Below are 12168 nucleotides of genomic sequence, written 5' to 3'. Positions count from 1 at the left end.
CCTGCAAACAAGCAAAACAAAACTGTTGTCCACCATTTTATGCTAAATTAAATAAAACTTGTCATAATGCTCAATAATTCTCCACCCTTCCTCAGCTGAAGGCTTGAGGTTAAGAAAGGATTTATGACATATTTGCATTGTTATCAAAAGCAGATGATGGCCGAGGCCACATGACTAGGTTGGAAGAGGAGAGGCTCCCCCATTGTTCTGTGGGCTCCCTCCTTAAAAGTGGGGGATTTTCATGGGATGGAATCCAACCTTACAAGAGCATCATGACCTGGTAGACCAGACTTGCTGCTGTTTTCCACTGCAGAGCAGGAACACCGTAGGCTTGATTAATTTTCTCATTAAACCCATCTATATCTGGAGGAAGTGAGTGGAACTGCACTGTGCTAATGAAAAACAGAATTAAAGACTTCATTCTTTTTTCTATTTTAATTGCTTCGCATGCCCCAGAAATGTGTTGTGCTGCCCTTGCAAAGAAATTCAATAAGAAATACTATTCCTTGATCTATGTCCATATTGATGCAGCAGCCAGAGGGAGAAACATTTGGCAAGCGCACTGTTTGTGAAGTGGCAGCTTCCAGCTCACGAAGGGTCAAACCCACAAAGTTCAGGACTAGAGCCTGCCTTTCCCGGAGCTACGGGGAACAGATGCGTTCCGTTCTGCATTCTGGTTTGGACCTGTCTCCGTTGCAAACCAGTTGTTTTACGGATTTCACTGTCACGGGTTAGTGGAGAAAACAACAGCGAGAATTGACTAAAGAAAAAAGAGCGTTGGGTCAGCGGGGAAGAAAAAAAAAAAAGATCCTCAAGTCTGTAAGAAGGTGTAGAATCGTGGGAACTAGAAATGATAGAGAACCACTTAACGGAAAGTGTGCGGATCAGCTTAAATACAGACCACAGTTTCTCCCACCCTAACATTCAGTTTAAACCCCCTGCCAAGGAGAATGTAGCACAGAAAGGAAATTGAGGGGGCTCAGCCTTTATGGCAGAGGTTTGTTTGAAACAAAATCGCAGTGGGAGGGGATCCATTAGGACTGAGGTCGCCTGGCAGGGGACGGAACGCTCTGCAGTTACTTTTTGTTTGAGACTTGCTTAAGAAATTTATTTAACGTGTTCTTAAAAGTTTAAATAGTCATTAACACCCCCAGTACAAGCTGACATTTGGCCCTTGAGCCGATGCACAGCATGGGTGACTGGCTAAGAACGCGCACCCTGCAAAATGGAAAATTATATTGTTGGGCTGGGGAGAGCAAGCGTGGCTGGAGCGGATTCAAGTCAGAGCTGGTGTTACCTCAAGTTTGCTCATAGTTCAGCCCTAATGAAAGAATAAATGTGAGAAGCTTTCAATCAGTACCCTTTGATTCCTACCAGCATTTCTAGGCAGTCACACAATAAGATCTAATTTTGCAAGGGAAGGAAAAACAGGACGCCACTGGTGTTTGTACAGCTTGTTTAAAATGTGACACCTATTTACTGGTGCATTATTTCCTATTACTCCTAAAGGATGGGTTTAATATTTTCTTGGTGAGGAAATTTTCTGCATCGGAAACACAGATCATGGAAAAGTAATACTCCTTTGTGACAGCAACGAGGTGAAGTCATGAATAATTTAAGGTTTTATGCTTTGGCCTCACCATCCCTTAGAAAGCAGAGTGTCTACTGCTTAGGCAGACAGTTTGAAAATATGTTTATCGCATTGATTCTGGCATCTGAAGGAGGGAGAAGAGAGAGGTGAAGAGGAGGAAGGGGTGGAGGAAGTCACACCTCACTGCCTGCTGTGTCATTCTCACTGGAGGGCCACGCTGATCGCTGGTCGCTGGGGCCATTTCTCCAGGCAGGTCAGGAGGGTTCCTGTGGCAGAGGGGGGCACTTGGTCTGTCTAAGCTGCTGTGGAGAGTGGTGGAGCTTTGAGATTTCTCCTGTTTGCTTAAGATCCAAAATACCCTCAGCAGGAGGGGATAGTCTCTCAATCACAATTTCCAAAATTCTTTTTTTAAAGCTGCTTCTCTGAAGTAGTGTGAGCCCCACCTGAAACACTTACTGTGAAAAGAGATTGTGGTTCTGGCCTGGCATTAAAGACTGAGGAAAGAGTAACTAACCCTTAATTCTATGCAAAGTTGAAGAAACCAGTTGCTGTCTTTTTCAAGGGGGACAGCATGGCCACATGTAAATATATTGGCCTTAGTCTGGGCCCAAATTATACTCCTGGTTAATACTGTGATTTCAGAGCAATGCACTGATCACTTCTAACACTGACTGCAGTTTCATGACAGGCACTTTTGTCTCCCCTGAGCCTACAACCTAATTTGTACTTTTCCTGCTAATAGTTAAAATAAAAGCTAGCTAGCACTCCACCGTTTTTAGTAGAGAAATGCATAGCATTCTTTGATTAATCCTTATTTTACCACCTCATTTACTTAATAAATCTAACAAACAGCCTGACTTTTGGGAGAAATTATTTTTGCTTTAAAGAGTTTTTATCATTTTGGCCAGTGAAAAGCATAAGGTATGTCCATAAAATATAAAGAAACTAAATCCCCATATAAAGCGCAGGGGGTGCATACGGAACAGATGCCTGGTATGTCAAGTAAAGTATCTGAATTATTTGTATTGATTTTTCTAGTAGGAGCATTTGAAAACATCTACTGACATGAGGCCAAAATGGAAACTCTTAAACAGGCATATAAATGTCGTTTTTTGATGATATAAATGCCGTATTTTGGAAAGCCAAAACAAAGATGCCCAAATAGAGCAATTATTCAGATTGCTGATTATGTATTTGACGTGATTGCGAAAGGTCACTTGTCTCTGGCTGAAGCAAAGAGAGACCTGGGATGATCTCATCAGCTGTAAAGCACAGTGAGGTCAGGTCTAGTTCATCTGTGGAAGGAAGACTTCAAAAGAAGAAAACCTCTCAAGCTGAATTAATGTGATGACTCCCTTTCATCTGAGTCATTACTGATCAATTGTTGCAGCACGCTATTGAGGGCACTGCGCTGTGGTGGGTGGGAGCTGCTGCACAAACAAGCCGTTTTGGCCATGTGCATCGCTAGCAGATGGGGGTCTTAGCACACTGGCCTGGTTCACTTGCAGCCGAAGTAATGGCAAGCTCCCAGCCTATTTTAGAGCAAAAGGTGCAAGCGGGCGTGATTTCTTGCGTCTCCTACCTCGTGGTGCCTTGTTGTGCACTACTGAACTGCTCAGCTGTGCTTGGGGATGGGTTCCTGAATGCTGAGCCTGCAGACCTGTTAACAATGCAGGCACTGATGAAACAGGAGAGTTTATATCTATTGATAACAGCAGTATCACAGCAAGGCAGATTAATTAGAGGGGCTGTTCTTTGCGTGTGTGGAGAGTGGGAAAGGGAACCTTGGGTTCCTTCAGGGCAGTTAGGCTCCTTGCATCGCACAAGGGTGTGGGCAGGGCTCTCGGACAGGTAGCGAATGTTGATGGGACACAGCTCTCGCATGTGCTGGCCAATGGGTCACCGTGGCTGGAGCGCAGACAGCCTCCCAGAGGGAATAAATGGCTGTACACAGCAGCCGCTCTGTGTGTCCCAGGCTCCCGATGTCTACATGTTCCCCGCGTGAACCGGGGATTGTTTTCCATTCTCCAGAGTCAGGTAGCCACGTAAAAATCTGCTTTTATTTGCAGACTTTTCGAGACCCTCCAGTCACTCTTCTGGTCTGTGTTCGGTCTGCTGAATCTCTACGTCACCAACGTGAAAGCCAGACATGAGTTCACAGAATTTGTTGGGGCCACCATGTTTGGGACCTACAACGTCATCTCCCTTGTTGTGCTGCTGAACATGCTCATAGCCATGATGAACAACTCCTACCAGCTCATCGCCGTAAGTTATCTCATTCTCTCTTTTTGCTTTTATTTTTCTCCTGTGCCTCATCTGTTTGGCTTACAGCAAGTGTGTATCTTCTGGGATGCTGGAGACTGCTGCCCCCAGTTTTTGACAGCAGATAGCTGGGATTTCTACTCACTAGCCTGAATCATGCTTGCGGAGGAGGTTTTGCTCTGTTTGTAATGCTTCGTAGCTGGAAAAGGCTTATCAGCTGTGATCTGCCCTTGTCTTCTCCTGTAACCTCACTGATCACATTGTCATTAGCAGCTGATTTGTAGCCGAGAGGGTATGTGAAGGAAAGCCTTCCCACTGCTTCCTGATGTTTGGTTTTAACTTGGGGGGTGGGTGTTGTATTTTTTTTTCTCTCTGCTATTACTATTTTCTCATTTGAAACTGTGTGTGTCAGGAGCCCAGTCCTGTAATTTCTTATTCCACAGTCTTCCCACTGAAATGAGGTAATTTCCATCTGTAACACCAACCACAGTCTCCTGGTAGCTGACTCCGTAGACCCATAATCTCAGGCTGGATCTGAGCTGAGGCAGCTTACGGCTGCCAGTTGGCTGTAGGGACAGTTTCACTTTATCTTCATTTGAATGTTCAAAACTGGTCTCTCTACTGTAATCTCATCCTGTGTACGTAAAAGGCAATTTGTACATTGATGATTAAATTTGTCAACAGATTGAAAACTAAAGCAACATGGCTTTATCTGCATTTTAAGGCTTTTAAGGTAAACTGCACAGAACAGTATGGAAGGAAGCTAAATCTTCTGTGCACAGTGCTTAAGGTAAACCAGTGGGCACTGACTTTAGCTCTGATGCCTAACATGGTAGATTTAGAGGTAGCGAGATGGTGAAGTTTTACATCATCTGTGAACAGAAACGGGAGTTAGGGCAGTCAGTTGTGTCCTCAGCTGGTCACTAAGAAATACAGGCAGAGTAGACACTTCCTTCTTGGCTTTGGATGACTCTTGGATTTCCTCTAGAAGATAGAGTATAAAACAGAGGGGAAAAACACACAAACAAACAAAATCACCAACAAACCAGCAGCACCAGCTTTTCTACTATTTCCATTCCCAACTTCCTGGACAAATCTCTGGGGAAATGTGTGGGTGAGCTCCTTTCCTGGCTAAAGCACATAGAGGAGAGTATTGAGTTGTCTGCTTGAACAGATTCCACAACTACTGTTGATCATCTGCTGATTCAAGTGGCTCCTATATTTAGTTATCTAGTCAAACTGAGCACAGACTCCGTTAAATCCATGATTTTGGGCATTGGATCTTTATCACATTTAAAAGTATGAGAAAAACTGGACCATTGACCTTCCAAATGAGCAGGAAAGCAGCTTATCACAAAGGCATCGCTGCTTTATCAGTCTGTTTCAGCGCTTTCTCTTTGTTCAGTGCTGCTCCTCACATTCCAGGGAGACTGGAATGAGGGGCAGAAAACAAAGATACTCTCCTTGGCCATTTTCTCCCATTCCCCTTCCTTTATTGTCATCAAATAGGCTTGTCACTGACACAAAGCCCAAACCTAAGATTGGCATAAGAATAGCGGTATTTGCTATTCACTGGGATACAAACCACTCATCATTCTTTTCCCTGAATAATTTGAGCGGTGCAATGACACATTACAAACAATCCCACATGACTTAGAGAGACCCATCATAACAATTAACTGAAGTGAATGGTCCAGAACAGACTGTTGTGTTAATGTTTTTGTATATGGAGCAGTTGGGAACAGTGAATTGCTCCATCAGAAAGTATGCTTGTGAGAAACCTGAGGGTACAGGACTGAACTCAGCAGATAACCTACGCATGACACTCAGTGCAGCGTGCAGCGCGAGCCCCCTACTTGGGAGAATGACACTGAAAATGCTACGGGATACTTTTTTTTTGTCACTTAAGCTGTCATATGGCAATTGCTACTGAGAGCAGTGACATTTCTTGGGAAGGCAAGAGGCAGTCACTTCCAGCCTCTCTTCTCGTGCAGCTTGGGTTTTGAAGCTGGTATTTCTGCATGCTCACAGCATTCTCTCAGGGACAAGTTTTCTTCATGTGTCTTCTGAGGGCAAACATCAATTAATCTCTTCCCTGAAGAAAACAGCTCGTTAATAAATGTTGAGCTTTACAACCGTGGGTCATTTTTTAACCTCCTGTAATGAGGTCTACCCCTTTCTGAATCACAGTAGACTGGTTGCTAAACGGGGCATTTCTTCCTCCTGGTACTTATATTACATTGAATACACATGGAATGACAGCATTCCAGGGGGAGAGGAGGGAAAGGACCAAGAAGCCCTTGGAGTGGGGTGGAGGTCTTCTTCTCAAGTGCATCGGTAGGAAATCTTGTGCCATGTGCAGGACTCTGCAGAGAAGTAAAACGAGCTGGAAATCAGGGATGAGAGTGCATCTCTGTTGATTTCCCCGCAGTGAAGTGGTCAGGACATCTTAATTAATTCCACTTGTTGATGAGCCAGTGGCACTGCTGCAATGCAAACAGTCTCTCTCCCCTCTTTTCTTCCAGGGACAAATACGTTAATGCATTTGTACCGGTTACTCTTCAGTTACCCCTCAGCTTTTCTCCATTGTCTCACATACACACGAATTTCTGCTGTGAAGTTAGAAAAAGGAGAATCTAAGCTGCTCTTTCGTCGCCCTTTGTTGTGTCTCCCCAGTATGGGGGTCAGGGCTTGGTAGTTAATTGAGCACTGTAGGCACACAGCATGAAACCACAGGGTGTCTGTGGAAGACAGAGCAAGGCAAGCAAAGAGTAAAGCCTCCACACAGGTTTGAGTGACTCACAGAAGGAAGAATTTTCCTGCGATAATGTTGTTGGTTTTTTACTAAGCTATTTCAGACTTCAGTAAATACATTTTTCTAGGGGTACCCTGAAGCAGTTTCAATATTGATTTTTTTTCATACAGCCCATTTTTCTCCTTTGTCAAACCATTGTCAAGAGCTGGTTATGGGAGACACCACGTTTCACCGACAAAGCAAACAAAATCCAAGCGCACACCCAAATTCCCATACGATTGGTGCCGTTTCAGTATGTGAAGGTCAGAATGTTCTATACAAGCAGCACAGAATGCAGCTGGATGTTATGCGCTGCCGGGTCTCTCATCTCAATACCTTCCCAGACGTGACAGAAATACCATCACTTGATGAATAGAAGAGGAATATGTCACGATGACAAGAGGAAGGACAATGGAGCCGATCTGAGAGTAGCCAGGTGGCTCCATCATTTGTTAAGTGGCAGAAAGTAACAGAGTGGGTAATGAGGACACTTTGTGCGATAGGCCATTTCTCATAGGATTGCCACTTGGCTGCAGCTGAAGTTGTGCAATCCTTCTGCCAGGTTTTTCAAAACAATGTGATAGCGGGTGCTCCTGGGGGCCCTAGGGTGCAGGTGCATGTTGCCTTTCTGGTGCCCTGGGGTGCAGGTAATTTTTGCAGGGAATTAGCAATCAGCGCATCTTTTCTGAAAGCATGTGCTTTATGGACACGTCCGTGATGGTTCTGGGAAGCCGTGCAGGAATTAGTCACTGGAACTGTACCAACAGTTCTGACTCTGCAGCCGCAGGAGCAATGGGAAGCAAGATCGACGGAAGAACAGCAACTAAGATCCACCTGCGGGAGGAAAACCGTGGGGCTGCGAACTCGTAATCTGAGTTCCAGGTGAGTTAGAGCGATAAGTGGCACACAACAGCACCGGGCATCCCACTGACGCTAAGGAGAGATGCGAGCACGTGCAGCTTTCAGATGTTTCAAGGAAGTACAACGATGCTTAAAACCTCAGGGGTAGCATCACACCAAAGTAGGTCTGAGAAAAATTACCTCTAACTACTGTGCATGAAAGTGAAGGTGGTACAGCTCCGAGTGAGTAATACATGGTGTGCGTGCGATGCTGGAGTAATGACTTCCGCCTAGCAGTATGTATGAAATTACAAAATCGGTTTGTATACTGTTTTTTGTATCCTCCTGTGGGTTTGTGTGTCTATTACTTCAAGCTAGTTCATCTCAGGCAGCTGTTACTGCAAAGGACGGCTGCATGTTTAATTTTTTTAAGTGTATCTCTGCCAGTAGAGCGGATGACCAATTTAAAACGCAGTTGCCCGCGTTCAGATTGGAGAAACTGGGGCACTGGCCACCAGACTAGGAGTGCAGTTTTAAACGATGGAATGCAATAGGGTGGATTAGCCCACATTGTGGAGGACAAGAATGCAAATGATAAATATTTTGCGTAGCAAACCAAAAGCTACAGTACAGTAAACAGAAACAGTTGGTATGTGCAGCTAAAAATAAGTGATCACCTTCAGGAAACTCTTGACTGTAAGCATAGGGATGTTGTACATGGAATTTTCTCCATTTTTGCAGAGTAGAGAGCTTAAAGCACAGAGGAATATAAAGATTTTTCAGCTCCCTATTACGTTGTTTCCAAGATGACTTTGGATTTCCCCCAGGAAGTAGTATCAAACTTCTCTTGATCTACAAACAACAAGAACTCCTCTAGTTTTCTGCACCAATTGAACTCCCTCAGCACCGTGGCAGTAATTGCTACCCAGTTTAATTCACAACAGCAGCAGAAATTCTCTTCCCCCGCTGTGATCTATGACCCTTAGGACTGTCAAAAAAATGTTGCACCTCCTCCGCATGCATGACCTGCACAGTTACTACTTGGTGGTTTCGCTAAGGAAGAATTTTACGACTCAATAAACTTAGCTCAAGGTGCACAGGTGGACAGTCCCTGCCTGCGGCAGGTTTTGGGGTGGTGGATTGTCCCCCTGTAGAGGTAAGGCCAGCTCCAAAGCCTGGACTCAAATCTAAGCTGTTGTAAAGCATCAGGCAGCGTTCATCTCTCAAGCCCCATTTCAGAACCATTAATTTGAATTTCTGAGGAGAAACTGAGATGTGTTTGTTTTTTAACGCTCTCATACAGTAGGAAATTAAATTATGCTCTTGTTGCCAATGTGAGCTGGGATTAAAGTCTCTTGAAGCTTTTTATGGTGTAGCCAAACAACTAGGCTCTAGAAAGAGGATTAAATGGCTCTTCTTTGGTTTGCTGGCTGGATGAAATACCAATGTTTGTCCCCGACTTTTATGGCCCTCGGGGGCTCCAGCCATTCACATCCTGCTGGTCACTGCCCATGTGCAGACCCCCTATTCCGGGTGCAGGTCATACACTCAGGTCTTTTCTTCATTCAACAACGCAACAGTAATTACCCAAATCTCAATTACTGCGCTCCCAAACACTCACCCGTGTCATCAGTAATAATTAATTGAAATTGCAAATTCTCCTGAACTGACTCGGTGCCTTTTGTGACATTTGGACAGGCAGATTTCTGTTACATTTCCCTGTGGAGTGCGATATGTGTGAAGAAATGCTGGACCCCTGCTCGCTAGTTCCCTCCTGGGTAGCTGTAGCACATCTTCAGAGGAGTGGGATTGATTCCCAAGGCTGGGTGCTCTCTCTGGAGCTTGTGACTGGATGCGAGGGACTCCCAGCAGATTTTTATTTGAAAGTGAAGGGGAAATACATTGCAGCGGTGGCGTGCCACGGTGCTACCATACAGCGAGAGGCCTGTGTGTGAAATCAGCCCTGGAGCCTCGCTCTAGACTGGCAGGCAGCTTAATTGCTTTTTGTTAGCAAGCTGAAGTATTCATTTGAAGGTGTAGAACTGTTTGTCTTTTTGCTGGCTTTGCCCTAATTACATATAACCCATGGACTTGAATCAAGTTGTTAATATTCATCTGGTGTTTGCAGAGCCTCTAAATGGAAGCACTCGATGTGCTCTGACTTCACATGCTGCATCTTTCTTCTGTTGTTAGACCAGACAAAGCTAATTCCCCATCCCAGGGCCCAATCCTGCAATCCCTGCTCATACGAGTCTCGTCAGCAGGATCAGGTTAGTCCTTTCTGTTGTTTTTAATCTTTGAAAACCCAGATATTTATCTGACCCTGCATACCACCATGGCCAGACCAGTCCAGGGCTTGTTCAGAGGAGCAGAAACAGTACATGTAAGTAAAAAAACAAGATGAGCTTGCAATCTGCAGACGACCCCTGGCTGATTTAAGATCTTACAGGGAATTTGCTGGCATTTATATGGGTGGGTTCTGTTTTCTTTGGTGTAGTTAACACACCAGTGCCCCGCATGACAGGTCAATAATTCTCTGCCCATTACGTGTGAAGCAGCGCAGCAAGGTTTGCTCTCGCTACATGATAGAAGTTGAAATATCCAGATGGAACCGCATAGGTTGCAGCCCCCTGCATTATCCCATCTTTTATTTAGGCCTGACAAGCTCAATTAGCATTATCTTATGCTTCTGCATCGAGGGGACTTTGGTTAAAAAGGCAGAAGAAAAGACGAAAAGTGAAAGATAAAGGAAAAATATTACTGGGGAAAAAGCAGTGAAAAACTAAAAGGGATTTATCTGGGAAGAGCTTTCACCTCATACTGAGCAATAGGAACAGCTATATTAAGAATCCTCTGAAACATGAACTTTTTAGGTGCCCGTGCTTCACAGATTCCTTTTCAACATGGTGCAATCTAGCAAATAAGTTGATGCTGGTTACGTAGGTGAAACAGGACACGTAGAACTCCATCCAATGAAGTGGGGAGATGTGTAACAACCTGGATGCTGTGCTGTGGCTCCGTGGCTGCATTTCTGTTCTCTGGTCTGGTCCCCCGCAGCTCCTCAGCTGCAGGCTCTGCTTTCAGAACCTGGGGGGAGAAACAGGGGCTTCATCTCCTGAATCAGTGCTATCTGCACGGCTCAAGATTCACTTAGAGACTGGAGCCATCTCATACATTTACAATGGTTCCTTTTCTTTTGGCTCAGGGATATATTAAGCAATCGGGATATTTAGCTAGGATTTTTAATTTTTGAGCAATTTTTTCAGGTTTTGGCAGCTAAGCTCATGCACTGCATTGAAGTGACTGTGCAAGCTGGCTGCCTTCCAGAGGTGTCGGGCGCTTGCTTCTCCCACTGGTGCTATGACCTTTACAGACTCAGTAAAAGACACAGGCCAGCTCTGCTCCTTCGCTGAGGAAAGGCAGTTTATGACCAGTCATAAAAGAGCAAAATACAAAAGCATTTGTTTCCTGAATACATGTAATACAGGGTTTCATTGCTTAACTATGGAAGTTTGGGAATGAACATCTTATTCTTCTGGTTACTCGAGGAAGAGATGTAAGGGCTGCGTATATAGGTGCAGAAAAAGGTTGGCAAGCCTAAGGAGAGAAGTGAGGCTTAGAGCTTTGATTCAGGGAAATTCCAGCAACACAGGAAAACAGCTCCCAGGGTCAGACCAGTAATGAGTTTACTGTGTTACTACCCTTCTGGTCAGCTTGCTGTGATCAGATACTCTGGTAAACATTTTTGTAGCATAGGAGTCAGTGGCAAAGACCATCAAATGTGCTTTGTGATTATTCATAATCAGAGCTCAGATCTAAAAGTTACAAGTGGCCTTAAATAACACATTAAACAAAGTGTTAGACCTTTAAATACATTTGTTTGCAGCTGACATTACATTTCCCAGCTGAAAACACTAAAATAGCACAGACTGGATGCTGGGATCTGAAATTCACATGTGGATCTAAACTGGGATTTTTCTTCTTAGGACTAATTTCTCTTGTGGGGAATAAATAAATAAATGAATAAATAAATAGGGGTACAGAGAACTACCTGATTCTCCTTTGTATCTGGCTCCCAGCAGTAAACTTCAAGACATTTCTTCTTCCTTGGAGGACTCAAATCCCAGGCTGACCAGCTATGCAGAAAAAATCCCGAAGATAATATTCTGGAAATAGCGCAACTAGAAATGAAGCAAAGTTCTTGTTTTTTTTTTTTTGCCACGGTACTAACAGAGGCATCAACACTCAAGCACTTTGGGTCAGCTGTACCTTCTCAGCCCACCGTTCCTCTATGGGCATGTGTGAATTACCTGATTTTTGACCTGGCTGGAGGTAGTTAACATTATCAACACAGATGCCCCTTATCTCTCTGACTTTCAGCATGAAAAGAGGCTCTTATCAGGTAGTGATGAAGGAGAGAGAATGGATGGCAGGAAGAACAAAGCCTTAGCGATATCTTTCTCATTGTTTCTTCCTGCTGAGGCTTTTTTAGAGAACTATTTGTCTGCATGACCTTCCTACTGCTCTGATTTATTTGACTATTAAAATAAAAACTGAACTTTGCTGGAATACGACTGAAGATAAAAAAAAGGTGTCAGTTCAAATAATTTTAACTGCACTAAAACCAGCACAATCCACAGTTCTCTGTGTTTTCTCAAATATAATATTCCCTGGCCTTCTC

The 12168-nt window shown here is 44.2% G+C and overlaps 1 protein-coding gene across 1 annotated transcript in view; it reads left to right on the top strand.

Annotated features, from left to right (window-relative positions):
- Positions 1 to 12168, top strand: part of TRPC5 (transient receptor potential cation channel subfamily C member 5) — a 65431-nt gene that overhangs the window by 42564 nt on the left and 10699 nt on the right. The window contains exon 6 of the mRNA XM_086469691.1: positions 3661 to 3856. Within this exon, the coding sequence (XP_086325817.1) occupies positions 3661 to 3856 (196 nt within the window). The remainder of the gene's footprint in view (positions 1 to 3660; positions 3857 to 12168) is intronic.

The sequence above is a fragment of the Leptosomus discolor genome, chromosome 9 (assembly GCF_034619465.1).
Source record: "Leptosomus discolor isolate bLepDis1 chromosome 9, bLepDis1.hap2, whole genome shotgun sequence".
Taxonomy (NCBI): Eukaryota; Metazoa; Chordata; class Aves; order Leptosomiformes; family Leptosomidae; genus Leptosomus; species Leptosomus discolor.
Note: the sequence above shows the minus strand (reverse complement) of the source record. Positions and strands in the feature narration are given on the sequence as shown.